General features: G+C 50.7%; 2 protein-coding genes across 6 annotated transcripts in view; one reads left to right on the plus strand and one right to left on the minus strand.

Moving 5' to 3' along the window:
- Positions 1 to 4,873: 4,873 nt before the first annotated feature.
- DMAP1 (DNA methyltransferase 1 associated protein 1) lies at positions 4,874 to 13,080 on the plus strand. Its single transcript, XM_077752065.1, has 10 exons — positions 4,874 to 5,059; positions 5,591 to 5,682; positions 5,952 to 6,147; positions 10,880 to 11,038; positions 11,163 to 11,330; positions 11,521 to 11,706; positions 11,835 to 11,906; positions 12,212 to 12,284; positions 12,422 to 12,717; positions 12,966 to 13,080. Exons 1-10 carry the CDS (start codon positions 4,955 to 4,957, stop codon positions 13,023 to 13,025), a joined length of 1,407 nt encoding a protein of 468 aa, XP_077608191.1. The 5' UTR covers positions 4,874 to 4,954; the 3' UTR covers positions 13,026 to 13,080.
- Positions 13,081 to 13,507: 427 nt separating this feature from the next.
- The window catches only part of ERI3 (ERI1 exoribonuclease family member 3), a 128,601-nt gene continuing 126,272 nt past the window's right edge, over positions 13,508 to 15,836 (minus strand). For all 5 annotated transcript variants that reach the window (XM_077752070.1, XM_077752071.1, XM_077752068.1 and 2 more), the window contains one exon: positions 13,508 to 14,039. In XM_077752070.1, the coding sequence (XP_077608196.1) occupies positions 13,957 to 14,039 (83 nt within the window). In that variant the 3' untranslated portion in view covers positions 13,508 to 13,956. The remainder of the gene's footprint in view (positions 14,040 to 15,836) is intronic.

The following is a 15,836-nucleotide window of genomic DNA, read 5'->3' on the forward strand; positions in this document are numbered from 1 at the left end:
TAAAGGACTCCAGACTTTAGAAGGACTGGCTTGCCAGTACAAACATCTGTCTATCTATCTATCTATCTATCTATCTATCTATCTATCTATCTATCATCTATCTATCTACCTACATATTTTTAAGCTTTATTTTATTAATTTTGAGAGAGAGACAGAGAGAGAAAGAGAGGGAGAGAGAGAGAGAGAAAGTGGGGAAGAGGCAGAGAGAAGGAGAAAGAATCCCAAGCAGGCTCCACGCTCAGCACAGAGCCTGATGCAGGGCTTGATCTCACAACTATGAGATCATGACCTGAGCCAAAATCAAGAGGCAGACACTTAACCCACTGAGCCACCCAGGCACCCCCAAACATGTATTTAAAAGAATAAAAATATCTTAGATTGAACTGTTATAGCGGAACTACTACAGACTAGGTGGCTTAAACCACACAAACTTATTTTATCACACTTCTGGGAAGACTGCTCTGAAAAAAAAAAAAAAAAAAAAAAAAAAAAAACAAAAGNGCATCAAACAGTCTGAACAGTCTGGAGTGACAGAGTGAGAGCGGAGTGAGGGAAGGAGCCAGGAATACGCTCTGGAGAGCTGATAACTGTCTGTAGGAAACTGGCAAGGGAAGAAGAGAGATACATGAAAGAGTGAGAATTCCAAAAAAGTTGAAATGGTGAGGGGAGAGAACTCCCGAGAGATCTGGAGTATGTGGAGGTGAGGGGGCCAAATGCAGTCTTTTCCACTGTGGCGGGTGGGGCGGAGGTGCCCACTCAGCTGCAGGTCTGGACACTCAGTGCTGGGGACTTGGGGGTTGCCCAAATAGGCCCCCCCAAGAAGGCCTCACTCCACTCTCAGACTGCTTGGAGTTGGCATGGCCTGTGTCCTTCAGCCATTCCCAGAAGAGGCCTTCATCTTTCTTGATCACAAAACTGGTCAGGGACCACACGGGCTTCATCAGAGTCCCTGTCCCCCAGCTTGTTGCCCCAGATTTCCTGGTCCTGGCCAGTTCCCCACAGGCTTCCCCCCAGGGGCTCCGCCTGGAAGTCTTGGTGCTTTGGGACAGCAGCATCTTGATCAGTTACATTTATTGGCTGTAGCACTTCTGTGACCTTCCTACTCGTGTCCTTTGCCCATTTTAAAAAGTGGAAAAATTTTCAATCAAAAATTGGCAGCTCCAATTCCCGTCTACTTTGTTTCTTCTTATTGGGGAATAGCTTTCATACAACAAAGTACACAGTTCTTTTTTTTTTTTTTTTTTTTTTTTGAGAGAGAGAGAGAAAGGGAGAGAGAGGGCCTGTGAAAAAACCCAAGGATGGGAGTGGGGGGAGGGGAAGATTCAGAGGGAGAGAGAGAATCCCAAGCAGGCTCTGAGATGTCAGCACAGAGCCTGAATGGGTTTCAATCTCACAAACCACGAGATCATGACCTGAGTCGATATCAAGAGTCAGATGCTTAACTGACTGAGCCTCCCAGGCACGTCAAAGTGCACAGTTCTTAAAGGTACCTGCTGGAGGCAGTGGTCATGTTTGTCTTTACTACTGTATACTCAGGGCTAGCACAGGGCCTGGCCTAAAGGGCTACAATTCTCCTTTTTCTTTCTTTCTTTCTTTCTTTCTTTCTTTCTTTCTTTCTTTCTTTCTTTCTTTCTTTCTTTCTTTCTTTCTTTCTCTTTTTAAGTTTTATTTATTTGAGTCATCTTTATACCCAATATGGGGCTCAAACTCTCAACCCTGAGATCAACAGTCACATGTTCTTCCGCCTGAGCCAGCCAGACACCTCGAGTGCCACACTTCTAAGTGGCTTACAGTAAGCACTAAACAATTTGTTGAATGAATTAATGAACAAAGCTGGATCAATTTACATTCTCATCAACAGGGTAGGCTGGTGACCATTTCAGTAATACCTTTGTCAAGAACAGGTATCACAGGTATTATTTTACGGTTTTGCCCTACCCAATAGGCAAGAACTGGGTATCTCATTACAGTTTTCAATTGTTCATTTCTTTGAATACTTGTAATGCTGCATGTTTAGCGGTACATTTATTGGCTGTAGCACTTCTGTGACCTTCCTACTCATGTCTTTTGCCCATTTTAATTTTTTTTTAATGTTTTTATTTATTTCTAGGAGAGAGAGAGAGCGTGAGCAGGGGAGGGTCAGAGAGAGAGGGAGTCACAGACTGAAACAGGCTCCAGGCTCTGAGCTGGCAGTCAGCACAGAGCCCGACGCGGGGCTTGAACCCACGAACTGCGAGATCATGACCTAAGCGAAAGTCAGACGCTTAACCGACTAAGCCACCCAGGCACCCCAAACTGGAGTTCAGTCCTTTGCCCATTTTAAAAAGTGGAAAAATTTTCAATCAAAAAGATGAAATCTTGCTGTTTGCAACAAGGTAGATGGAACTAGAATGTATTATGCTAAACGAAATAAGTCAGTCCGAGAAAGACATATATGATTTCACTCCTATGTGGAATTTAAGAAACAAAACAGATTAACTTAGGGGCAGGGAAGCAAAAATAAGTTAAAAACTAGGAGAAGGGGCACCTGGGTGGCTCAGTCAGTTGGGCATCCGATCAGGTCATGATCTCACAGTTCGTGGGTTCAAGCACCGCGTTGGGCTCTGTGCTGACAGCTAGCTCAGAGCCTGGAGCCTGTTTCAGATTCTGTGTCTCCCTCTCTCTCTGACCCTCCCCTGCTCACGCTGTCTCTCTCTCTCTCAGGAAAAAAAAAAAACCCAGGAGAAAAACCATAAGAGACTCTCAAATACAGAGAACAAGCTGAAGGTTGCTTGTGGGGTATTGGGGGGGGGGATGGGCTAAACGGGCGACGGGCATTGAGGAAGGCACTTGTTGGGATGAGCACTGTGTGTTATATGTAAGTGATGAATCACTGGATTCTACTCCTGAATTATTATTACACTATATGTTAATAACTTGGATTTAAATTTTTTAAAAAGTGGGAAGATTTGTCCTTATTAGTTGGAAAATATTCTTTATAATTAACCTGAGCAAGACCAGGTCAGATTGAGATGGATCCTGATCACACCACATACAGACAGCCTCCCCTTTCCCAGTTTCTTTTGTTTGTTTTAAGTTTATCTATTTTATTTTGAGAGAGAGAGAGAGAGGGAATCCCAAGCAGGCTCTGTATTAAAGAAAGAATCTAGGCTGTGACCAAGAAAGGATGATATTCAAATACCCATAGGCTAAAACCTAAACTCCTTTCTATGGACCTCGATGCCTACCTCTGATCTCAAGTCTTCCTATTCTCCCCCTCCTCACTCACCACCCAACACACTGGACTTTTTGTTTGTTTGTTTGTTTATTTTGAGAGAGACAGAGACAGCATGAGTGGGAGAGAGGCAGAGAGAGGGAGACCGAGAATCCCAAGCAGGCTCTGTGCTGTCAATGCAGAACCCGACACAAGGGTCTAATTCATGAAGTCACAAGATCATGACCTGAACCAAGAGTCAGAGGCTTAACCGACTAATCCATCCAGGAACCCCTGGACTTTTTTCTTTATGTGCTTTTTACATATAGAGCTCGTTCCATTTTAGGGACTTTGGACTTGCTACTACTCCTGTCTGAAACATTCCTCCTCCAGGTATGCTGTGGCCATTTCTATCATTTAAACCTCAGCTCAGATTTCGAGTTTTTGGAGAAAACTTCCCTGACCACACTACATAAAGCAGTCCCCCATCTTATTACCCTATTTTATTTTTTTCATAGCTCTTGTCATCATCAAAACTTACACTGTTTTATTGTTTATATGCTTCTTTTCTTCCACTAGATATAAGCCCTACCATAAGCCTTTTGTATCTCATTCACCCACCGCATCCTGAGAACCTAGAACGATGCCTGATATGTACATAAATTTATGTACCGTGATCTTCATAGAAATAATCTATCAGAAGAGGTAGATATTAAACAAATAATTACACAACCAACTACAAGCAGAGTCAAGCATTTGAGGCAGAGGAGTAGGACTCCTTCTCCTTGCTCTGTCTGCTTCTGGTTCCAAAAGTTATTCCCTTTCCTGTGGGCAATTTCTGCAGCAGGACCCTGGCTTCTTCTAGAAACCAGGTCAGCTCCCAGATTAGTGAAGTTCCAGGAAGCTGGCTCCAGAAAATCCCCATGAGAGGGGAGCTCCATCAGAGGAGGGTCTAGACCTTGCTCCATCTTGGCAGCTGTCCTGGGATGCTCCACCTTGACTACGTTATCTCTTCATCTCCGATGCTTAGCACAGTGCCTGGTACATACGTAGCACTTAGTGAACAGGGACCATTAATACCATTAACTCATTTAATAAAAAAAAATTAAACGTGCCAGGCAATTTGCTAATGTTTTGCATGGATTATCGGTACTTCATTTAAGCAGGTACCATTACAATTTGCGTTTTACAAATGAAGAAACGGGTTCAAAGGAATTAAGCTACTTCCAAGGGCCAAAGCTCTGCGCTCTGTTTTTATTGCCCGAGACGCAACAGAGCAACATAGAGGGAAAATGCCAGAAAGCAGGCAGCATGCGAACACTGGCGAGCCCGCGGGAGCCAATGCCGGTGACGAGCCCTCCGCAGTCGGCTGCTTTCACACTGGCATGCCAGCCGGCTCCATTTCCGCTCAGCACATACCGGAAGTGTTCCTGCCGGCCGCATTTCGAATGCGCACTACCGGAAGTTTCTGTCCTCGGCTTTGCGGGTCTAGAGGAGCGTCGGCAGCGGCAGCTAGGGAATCTAGGTGTGGAGGTGCTGGTGCTTAGGAGGCAGACGGGGCCGTAAGGGAGACCCAAGTGGCAGCACGCGGGTGGAATCCCGACCCGACCCGGGTTACCTTCCTCCTAGCGGCTCGCCCCTTCACCTCGCCCTACTTGGGGCTAAAGTGGCANNAAGTGGCTCCGCCCCCTGATCTGAGTCGGGTCCCTTCTCAGGCACTGACCCTTGACCTCGGGGGCCATCCTCCATCTCTCTGGCGCGATGGCTACAGGCGCAGATGTGCGGGACATTCTAGAACTTGGGGGTCCAGAGGGGGATGCAGCGTCCGGGACCATCAGCAAGAAGGACATTATCAACCCGGACAAGGTAGCAGGGGCGCCTGAGAACCTTGGTTTTGGGAGTGAAGTGGTGGGAAGGAGTGACAGCGGCAGAGAGATGGGGGAGATGGTGGGGTGCTGCACTTCTAGTGAGATGGGCGGTAAAAGGTGTGATATAGGGGTCAGAGAATATGTGTTACCTTGATGACATGGGGCGGAGGTGGTAGGACACCCATGGGAAATGGTGGGGACCAAGAGAGTGTGATACTCATAAGATATGAGAGTATCAAAAGAGTGACACTTGTAGGATATGGGCAGTGGCACCAAGTCAGCGTGACATTCTGAGAGATGATGGGAAAGTATTTTATGGTCTGACAGGTCAGGGCTCTACCCAGGTGAGGTGGGGTTGGGGATGAGAATGACTTGTTCCGACTAAGGTGCCCTGTGAGTGGTTTCTCTAATTTCATAGTGTGTCATTGTACCTGTAGATGCTGTTTTGTTCAGGGATTGAGCTGGGTTAAAGAATTTTCAGGGAAGGGAGTCTAGGTTGTGGTTTCTAAATTGTGGTTTCCCTTCTCAGAAAAAGTCCAAGAAGTCCTCCGAGACACTGACCTTCAAGAGACCCGAGGGCATGCACCGAGAGGTCTATGCATTGCTCTACTCTGACAAGAAGCAAGTATTAGAATCCCAAGTCCCCCAGGCTCTGGTTCCTGACCCGTCTTGCATGTCCTGGTCCATCTGTATGATTTTCTCTGCCAGTTATATCTCTGCTGCCAGTTATCTCTCTGCTGGCTCCTGCTTACTTAGCAGGATATAGGATTTGCTCAGATTTCTCATTCTAGGACATGACTCCCTTGCTGTAGGGTAGATCAGCTTGGTCTCAAAAGCTCTCTACACACTGTCTTACTCTAACTTCTCATCTCTCTGAACCTTGCTGCCAGGGATGCACCCCCACTGCTACCCAGTGACACTGGTCAAGGTTACCGCACAGTGAAAGCCAAGTTGGGCTCTAAGAAGGTGCGGCCCTGGAAGTGGATGCCCTTCACCAACCCAGCCCGCAAGGATGGAGCTATGTTCTTCCACTGGCGACGGGCAGCTGAGGAGGGCAAGGACTACCCCTTTGCCAGGTTCAATAAGGTGAGCTACCACCATTTGGACATAGGCCAAGATTGCTCACCTACTCTGAGCTACTCAACGTGAGCTTTCAGCCTCCTAGGGTTGGCTCCAGAGGCCACTCAGTCTTTGTCTCAACGATTATTACCCACTCAGTCCACAGTGGCAAATACCTGCAGGGTGGGATTTCGTGGGTCTCTTCTGCCCGTGGGATCCTCTCCCTTCCTGGACCTGGTCTGGGCTTTGGTGGCTGCTCTTGGCCCTTCAAATGTCACTGTTCCTCAGCTGTGCCCTTGTCTCTCTGTACTTTCTCCCTAGTATGTCTCATTTTCTTTGTGGCTCCAGTTGTCTGCTCTATGCCAGTGACCCCACTTAATATTTCCAGTCCAGAGCGATATCCAATCACTTACTTAATGTCCGTCCCTGATGGCCCCACAGGTACTACTTCACATCAAGTAGGTACCCTTGAACAGAATTCATCTATTTCCTGTATTTCTCACCCAAATCCGTATCAGTGAATGGCACTAGTATCCACCCAGTTGCCCAAACCAGAAACTTGGGAATCATCCTTGACTTGACTTCCTCTGTAGGTCACCAATTACTTCAGTCAACAGCAGGACAAAGAAGGTAGGGGAAGACAGATAATGAACATGTAAGCAAATAAATTGGATTCTTTCAGATTTGGGCCATTAGTAAATTGAAACCAGGATATGAATGGGGTATGAAATGAGTTAAAGAGTGAAAGAGTATGTGTAGGAGAGGCCTAATTTAGACAAGGTGTCCAGGCTGGGCCTCTCTGAGAAGGTGACATTTGAATTAGATCTCAGTGATACATTTAATCATTGAGTCCTGTTGATTTTGTTTCCATAATAAACCACATTTACCTTTGTTCTTCATCTCCTGTGCTAGCACCATGGTCCAAGCTGAATCATCTGTGGTCTAGATTACTGAAGCTTGGACAGAGCAGGGTCTTACCCACACCCCCCCAGCTAGTGAGGGGCAGAGGTGGGCTATGCTAGGATTTCCTAAGCTGTTGTTCAGGCCAGTGTACAATATGGTGTCACAGTCCCTGCAGCCTGGAGCAGCCTAGACTTGGAGCCTAAAAGCACTAAGGGCCTAATCCCAGGACTTCAAGTCCCAACTTCTTCCCCCGCAGTCCAGTGTAGCCAACTGTACCTGAACAACTCTGCGGGAATGGCCTACAGGCTTCTTAGACTGAGCACATCTGGGTGTGACCTATCATTTTCGCTCCCCCCATCCCCCCCAGGAGACCTGATTTTCTTCCATCTCACCAACATCCTCAGCCTCCCCCCTGTCCCCAGGTCTGGTGGAGAGAGAGGCTGGAGGTGTAGGTTTGGGAAGGGACAACCAAGAGGTGAGGTGTTGAGGCATTGGGTGGGAAGGTTAGATGAGAGAATTTGAGGAGAAGACAGAAGAATGTTCATTTTGTATTTGATGAATGCCGCTCCATGTCGAGTCAAGCCCTATGCACTGAGTTCACAGAACTGCACCAGAAGCATTTCTACCCTCAGGAAGCTCTGCATATTGTTGGGGAGGATATGGGGAGAGGCGCAGGCAGTTACAGTTTGCCGGGGTACATGCTATTTTGGGAGGACCTGAATTCCATGGAAGCTTCCTGGAGAAGTTAGAGCTGGAAATGAGTCTTAAAGAATATCATCAGGCACTATTAGGAAAGGAGTGCAGTGACTTTTTAAGGCAGAGGGACCAGCATGAGCAAAGGCATAAATAAAAAACCAGTCACATGCATGGCATGCTGTAGGCATTTCCCTGTTGGTGAAGCCTAAAGCCTAGGGTAGGACATGCTAGAAGGTGAGGCCTGAGAGGTAAGCAGGGCCAGGCCAGGCAGGCCTTGGCAACCAGGCTCAGGACTCTGGGCTTTGCCCTGATGTCTTTGAGTAGCTACTAGATAGAGACGGAATGCAAGTTGGGGAGAGGGGCAAAGGGAGAGAGTGAGAGAATCCTAGGTAGGCTCCATGCTCAGTGTAGAGTCTGATGCGGGGCTCGATCCCACAGCCTTGGGATCATGACCTGAGCTGAACTCCAGGATTGGACATTCAACTGACTGAACAACCCAGGTGCCCTGCTACTGACATTTTTAAGCAGAGTAGTGTGAGGATCTGATTTGATTCTTAGATCATGGCGACTACAGGTGGAGAATGAAGTAGGAGTAAGGTGAACTAATGATCTTCCCTCCAGTGCTGCTGGTTGCTGGGGCCCCGCTCTCAGTCTGTGGCTCTCCAGCTGCTCCCTTACTCACCCCCGAAACACAGGAGTGGGCGCCTTTCTCACCCTACATCCAGTTGCTGAGTCCTGTGGTTTTAACCTAAAATTATATCTGTGTCCTTTTCTTTACCTTCCACTGGTGCTGTTTCAGTTCAGGCCTCTTCACTTCTCACCTGGATTATCTCCGAAACCTGTCAGCAGGTCTCTCAGGCTCTTGTTTCACCCTGTCTGTCCCAAGTGCTGTAAGAGTGGTCTTTGTAAAAGAGAATCATGGTCATTTCACTGTTCTCTTTCAAAGTAACCTTATTGTCTCCCGTGACCTCTTCTCTGACCAATGCTTGTCCCCAGGCTGGGTCAGGTGTCACTCACTACACCCCAGGCATACCTTTGTCATCAAACTCTCCACGCTGGACTAAAGTGTTTTTTTCAGCTGAACTGTGAGCGCTGAGAAGGTAAGGCCACTGTCTATCTTACTCAGCACTATGTTCCCAGCATAGGTCTAGCGGGCCTGTGATAAATATTTTTTGAATGAATGAATGTCTCTCTCACTTGACTGTGAGCCCCTTGGGAGCCGGCCTGTGTACACAGTTCCTGCAGGGTTGGTTTTTTTTTTCTTTTTTCTTTTTTTAATTAAATGGAATTGAAATCCATTCCAATACTTAACCAAGCCTGGGAAATGAGAGGGACTTCCTAGAGGAAGAGATCAAAAGGATGAGAAGTTATCTAACATAGAGGAAGGAATGTGGAACTGGGGATGCATTTCAGGCAAGAAATGAGGGGGGAGAGCCTAGTATGTTCCTGACATTGTGGGGCATTTGTTTGGAACTTTGAATGAATGAGGGACGGGCTGCCAAGAGGGGCCAGGTCACCTACAGATGTGCTCATTGGTTGATTCTGTAAATATTCATTGATACTTACAGTGTGCCTGCCCCTGTGCTGAACCCCAAAGATAGGAAATGAACCAGACAGTGCTTGTTCTTGAGTTTATGACTTATCTGGAAGGCACTTATATCTTAGTTTAGTGGAGAACCTTTGAGGGGTTTAGTAAGAGGTGGTTGGGTGACATGATGGATACGTATTCTAGAAGAGTGCTTCTCAAATTATCTGTGATGAAGGATTTTAAGAAAATATTTACAATCTGTCAGTCTGATAAAGATAGTAAAATTATAAGAAAAGACAAAATACAAGTCCATGTTTCTTCATACTAGGTTCGGTAGCATGTGATTTCTGTGAAATTGTTATAAAGGTTTCCAGTATAAATGCCAGCTTCCAGTTTCCATCCTTACATAGACTAGTGAGACCAGTTTGCAAACAGCACAGGTCTGCAGGCTGTTCTCTAGGTAGCAGTGGTCAGAGAGATCACATCTTGGGTGCTGACAGAGAATTGTTTGGAGGAGGATTGAATAGAGGAAGAGAGACCAGTGGGAAGGAGGTTTTTCTGATTCAGACAGTGGTAGTGGTGGTCTAGACTGAGATCTGGCTGTGGAGATCGAGATTCTGGAGTTGAAAAAGCCACGGATTTGTGGAAGGGGTGGGGTCAAGGTTAAAGATGGGAATTAGAAATGCTTTCTAGGATTCTGTCTTAGGCACCTGTGTTGTCTGATGGTGACATTGACTGAGAACTGAACTGGAAGAGATAGGAGTTTGAGGGAAGGTGATGAGCTCAGTACTGAACACATGTATATTTTTTATTGAGATATAATCGATTAATCTGTTAATTTCAGGTGTACAGCATGGTTCATATTTGTATATATTGCAAAATGATCAGCACAGTAAGTCCCAGACGTATTCAGTTTGAGGTGTATGTGGGACCTCCAGTAGGATAAGTCCAAGAGGCAGCTGCATATAGGTAGGGTCTTGAGAGCAGGTTCAGAGCCAGTGTGGTTTTTGATAGAGAAAAGGGACTTCCCTAGTCCAGCCTAACATTGACTCCTTCCTGGGGAAGGAGTGGTGGTGGTGCTTTTTGTCTCTGAGAAAGGTTTGGGGGGTGGAGTGTGGCAGAGGGGAGGCAGGGGCATGCGTGTACAGGGCAGCATCTTGCCGGGAGAAGGATTCAGGCCCCTTTTCCGGTAGAGGTTAAGTGACCTTGGCCTGCTCTGGGGCAGCTGCAAGTCTCATTATCACCACTGGGTGGCAGGAATGCTTCAGACAAATGTTCCATGGACAGGGGACCTGGGCTTTTCTCTGGTATGTAGCTATCTGCTCAGCTATCTGCTCTACTCCAGAGTTAAACTCCTGTTATTGAGGCTCTGGAGCTGCAGGCATGGTGGAGCCACCCCAGACCGGGTGCAGAGGCAGGCCGCGGCCTTAGAGCCCAGCGAGTCTCCAGTCAAGCAGTTTGTTTCCTCACCTGGAAACATCGTTTCCAGGCTGCCCTGTGCAGGGGCCTAGTCAGAGGGTTTGCTTTGGTCCAGCCTAGAGATTGGCAATAAACAGGAGGGGCTGTGATCTCAGGCTGGAGCCCACTGGATGTGACATGACGTGTCCCCACTCTGTCCCTCTGTGCCAGTAGACTGTGCAGGTTCCTGTGTATTCAGAGCAGGAGTACCAGCTCTACCTTCATGATGATGCGTGGACTAAGGCAGAAACGGACCACCTCTTTGACCTCAGCCGCCGGTTTGACTTGCGTTTTGTAGTTATCCATGACCGGTATGACCACCAGCAGTTCAAGGTGAGCTGGTGTCATGCATTTGCATGTGTGCCCAGTCCCTGGGCCTAGGAGGCCCACTGCCTTTATGCTACCCCTTCCATATGCTTCTCGGTGTTCATCCTCCCTGCCATGTCTTTACCCTCAGAAGCGTTCTGTGGAGGACTTGAAGGAGCGGTACTACCACATCTGTGCCAAGCTTGCTAACGTGCGGGCAGTGCCAGGCACAGACCTCAAGATACCAGTATTTGATGCTGGGCATGAGCGACGGAGGAAGGAACAGCTAGAGCGCCTGTACAACCGGACTCCTGAGCAGGTCGGCCCTGAGCTTCACTGCCCCTCGTCCATGTCCTGCAGCCCTTTGCCTCCATCCTGCATGCCCTCATTTCCCTCCCCTGCAGGTTCCCTGCCTCCCTGCCTAGTCCTCCCTCACTAGCCTCTGACCCTGCTTTTATAGCTACTCCCCTGGGCACCTGCACACACTTCACAGCATCTTGCTTTCCCAGGTGGCAGAGGAGGAGTATCTGCTGCAGGAGCTACGTAAGATCGAAGCCCGGAAGAAGGAGCGAGAGAAGCGTAGCCAGGACCTGCAGAAGCTGATAACAGCAGCAGACACCACTGCAGAGCAGCGGCGCACGGAACGCAAGGCCCCCAAGAAGAAGCTACCCCAGAAAAAGGAGGCTGAGAAGCCGGTATGGAGATGGAGTCAGTCTGGCTCAGGGTGGAGGGCCCTGAGAGCACCCAGGGCTAGCAGCATGCTGGGACTAACACTGGGCTCTCTCCCTGCCACGCCTTGGTCTCCATGACTTCTTTTCCCCAGGCTGTTCCTGAGACCGCAGGCATCAAGTTTCCGGACTTCAAGTCCGCAGGCGTCACACTGCGGAGCCAGCGGGTACGTGCCACTTCCATTGCTGGGCTTGGGCCCTGGGCTCTCTGCAGCCTGCCTGCCGCAGCCATGGGGCTGGAGCACCAGGTGGGGTTGTACCATGTGCTGCAGAGAGAGGGAGATCGCGGGGATGTGGCCAGGCTGAGGTCAAAGCGCTTGTGCTCTTGCTATATTCCACTTGCGGGCTATTTCCTTTTCTGATGCAGAGCTGCCTTCCCGGGGTTAACTTCTCTTCCACTCCCCTTTGCCTCTGGTCCCCCAATCCTCAGCAACTTGTGGGGGAGAGGGCTTAGCAGTCTGGGTCATTGCAGATGAAGCTGCCAAGCTCTGTGGGACAGAAGAAGATCAAGGCCCTGGAGCAGATGCTGCTGGAGCTCGGTGTGGGTGAGTGGGGGCTGGGCCCGCAGGACCTACCCGTAACCCAAGGCTGCCAGTCAAGGCTGGGCAGGGGAGGGCATTTCCTGTGGCTGGCCTTCCTGCACACACTGGCTCTGCCTGTGCCTTCCACCTACCGCCTGCAGAGCTGAGTCCGACACCCACGGAGGAGCTGGTGCACATGTTCAACGAGCTGCGGAGTGACCTGGTGCTGCTCTATGAGCTCAAGCAGGCCTGCGCCAACTGCGAGTACGAGCTCCAGATGCTGAGGCACCGGCATGAGGCCCTGGCCCGGGCTGGCGTGCTGGGGGGCCCTGCCACGCCAGCATCAGGCCCGGCCCCAGCCTCTGCTGAGCCAGCAGTACCTGAACCTGGTCTTGGCCCCGACCCCACCAAGGACACCATCATTGATGTGGTGGGCGCACCCCTCACGCCCAATTCGGTAAGAGCCTTGGTGGGCAGTGGGGAGCATGAACAGGCCCTGCACGTGAGCAAACACACGAACATGTACAGACCTGCTCCCTCTAGTGCCCGCAATGGGAATGGTTACTCTGATGGGTTCTGAGACTGAGGGTAGGAGTGGGTGGCCGGCCAGTGGGCATCACCTTCCCTGAGAGTGTGAAACACACTCACCAAGCTTGAATAGAGCCTTGGGGGCCATTGACCCCAACACCTTCTGTATCTTCTCAGAGGAAGCGACGGGAATCGGCCTCCAGCTCCTCTTCTGTGAAGAAAGCCAAGAAGCCATGAGAGGCCACACGGGGTGTGGGTGATGCTGCTGTGTAAATAGAGCTGCTCAGTTGGACCGGTGCTTCCTTTTCCTTCCCACCACTTGTGATGCCCCTGGTTGGGAGGGTGGGCAGGAGGGGTCACCTCACTCACTCCACAGAGTGGCATTGGGGCTTGCCAGCGTTGAGGCCCTTAGCAGCCCTCTAACCACTACAGTTTTACCCAAACATCTGTACTTGGTTCTGTACTCAAGATGGTTCACACACAGCAGTGGCCTCGGATACCAGCAACTTTGAACACTGTCTTGTGCTCAGACAGCCCCTGTAGCCTGTGACTATTCAGTGAGGGTCTCACAGGTGCTCAAGTGGTTGCCAGCCCCACTGGTGGCCTTGAGTAGAGCAGCCCAGAACATGCCCTAACCTTTGTACATTATCTTGATGGCATCAGGCACAGCACCACCCAGTCTCTCCGCACCCCCCGCCCCCGACACACACACCCAGAGCCTCATTTCCCCGACTTTATTCAGTGGCACGTTCACAGCGGGGATGGGGGTAGACACAAGGTGGGGCCTGATCTGTCCTGGAGCCCTGAGGGCACCACACACCATGCACTACAGATGGGAGGGGGCACAGGGGGGCTTAGTGGCCCCGGCAGAAGCCTGTGTACCAGGGAGGAGGCGGTGAGTGCCTGGGTCCCCCTAGCCCAGGCCCACAATGGAAGGGGCTAATACTGGGCTGAGGTTGGGAGGGTTGGGGTGGGGACCACAAAGTGTCTGCTCCAGAGGGGCCAAGTGGCCAAGCCCTTACCCCGGGCACAAGCCCACAGGGCGGGCTGGGGGACACTCTGGATGTAGAGCTGTGCCACTCTCCCTTTTCCCCTCTGGTGAGGGAAAGGAGGGTTCTGGGCTGGGCCAAGCAGCTACCCTGTCCTGCCCCATCCCACACTCGGCCAATCAGAACGGCTTCGATGTCTGCTTGAAGATGAAGCCTTGATATGCAAGTGTCTTCATGATGTTGGCAATGTTCTTGCAGTCATCTAAGAAGAAGAAAAGACAATTTAGACGGGCCCCCCCAGGTGATTTCCCTCTGTGCCCATATGTGTTCCTCCATGGGTGGGGGTGGGGAGCAGGGTCAGACTCGAGCCTTAGGCTCTAAACCAGGGGGTCCTGTCCCCTGGTGGCAGCATCTCCAGCCTCAGGTTGGGGTGGGTGATGCTGGGCCGGCAGGAAGCCTGGTCTCAATGCTGCTCAGTCCCATAATTCATGCTGGAAATTGGCCGGCGTGTCCCGCCCCGGCCCCAGCGGTGATGTATGGGCGCCGTCGCAGTAAGAAAAAGGCAGAGTAAATGTGTAATTTCTCCCTTGACGGCCCCCGGCCGCTGGGCGATCCTTCTTGTTGCCGCCGCGTGGGGACGGCCCGTCCGCCACACTCCGTCTTCCCGCCACCCGCCTTGATGTCTCCATTTCATTACTGTGCGGCCATTCATCACACCCACGGCCAGGGTGACTTTGCCGGCACTTGCATGTGTGTGAGAGATGTGGCCCAGGCCATAATCACTGGTAACAAGGCACAAGCCTCGGCACTTTTGAGCTGGGGCCCTGGGGAACCTGCTCTGGGCCCCAGGCTTGTGTGCTCCAACAGCAATCTGCCTGGGCACGTGCTCCCATGCAGCCCCAGACCGGTGGAGAGGGCCAGGTGTGTGGTCTTTTGACACCCTGGCCAGCAATCTTCTACTAGACATGCCTGTGTGCTCAGCCTAAGCACTGCCTCTGGCTATATCTAAATATGTCGGCACCTGCCAGACCCTATCACGGCAGTTTCTCCAGTACTGGTCCCTATGAGAACTCCATGCTCAAAACTCCTAGAACCGTGGCAGCTGCAGGAGCAGGTACTCTAGGGCTTCAGGATCATGGACACGGGCCAGGACTTGTTTTAACGCCACCAGCAGGAGGTGCAGCTGCCTAACACTTGTCCCTCTACAGGAAGCCAAGGACAGAAATGGCCCAAGTGCACTAGGTTTTTCTGTTCCACTGCTCAGAGCAGCAGCCAGCTCCCCATCTTTTCACCTACCTCTCCCCTCATCCCTCTCCCACCTCCCATATATGCTTCTGGGCCATAACCAGGACCTCAGCCGCTACCAGCCCTCATGGGATCGATGCTGTGATTGCAGAAGCATTATACTTTGATGTCATAATCAGGTGTGGGGCTGTGGTAAGGTCAAGGTGGGGTCAGGAGACCTCAGCATCTGTCAAGGGCAAACCCCTTCCATTGAGCAACCCCGGCCTGCCTTGGCTAGAAACCTTAGACTAGGAAATGGGGCCCAAAAGAGCTAGGAAAGGGCTGTGGTGGGAATAGGAGTGTTGGTCAGCCCAGGGCCTGTGTCATTAGCCAGAACACGACTCTGCAGGCCCTGTTTAGAGCAGACATGTCACACAGGGTCCTGTCACAGAAGACCTCAACATGAATGTACCCATGGGGGATGTGGGCATGGAAAGGTGACACAGGCCTCAGATTTGGGGACACCTTTTTCCTCCGGGGATTCAGGAAACCATGAGGGCTGGTCTGAGGCAGGACAGTGGGAAGACGGATGGGTGGATAGTGGCGGCCATGGCAACTCCAGACGTGACCCATCCCCGTGGTTTATGGGCCGGACACGCGCCCCGCTCAGCTGAGGCCCTGTCATTTGTCTCCCTTAGTGTGTATGCCTGTGCTGGGTGGGGGGTGGGGGTGCGCATGGGTAAAGGGTGGAGGGAGGGGCTTGGACAGGAGGAGTGAAGCTGCTGACAGAAGGGGAAGGGGGCAGGAAGATCTGTGTAGAAGGGGCAGGGTGGAG

Source organism: Crocuta crocuta, unplaced genomic scaffold (assembly GCF_008692635.1).
Source record: "Crocuta crocuta isolate KB4526 unplaced genomic scaffold, BGI_CrCroc_1.0 scaffold367, whole genome shotgun sequence".
Lineage (NCBI taxonomy): Eukaryota > Metazoa > Chordata > Mammalia > Carnivora > Hyaenidae > Crocuta > Crocuta crocuta.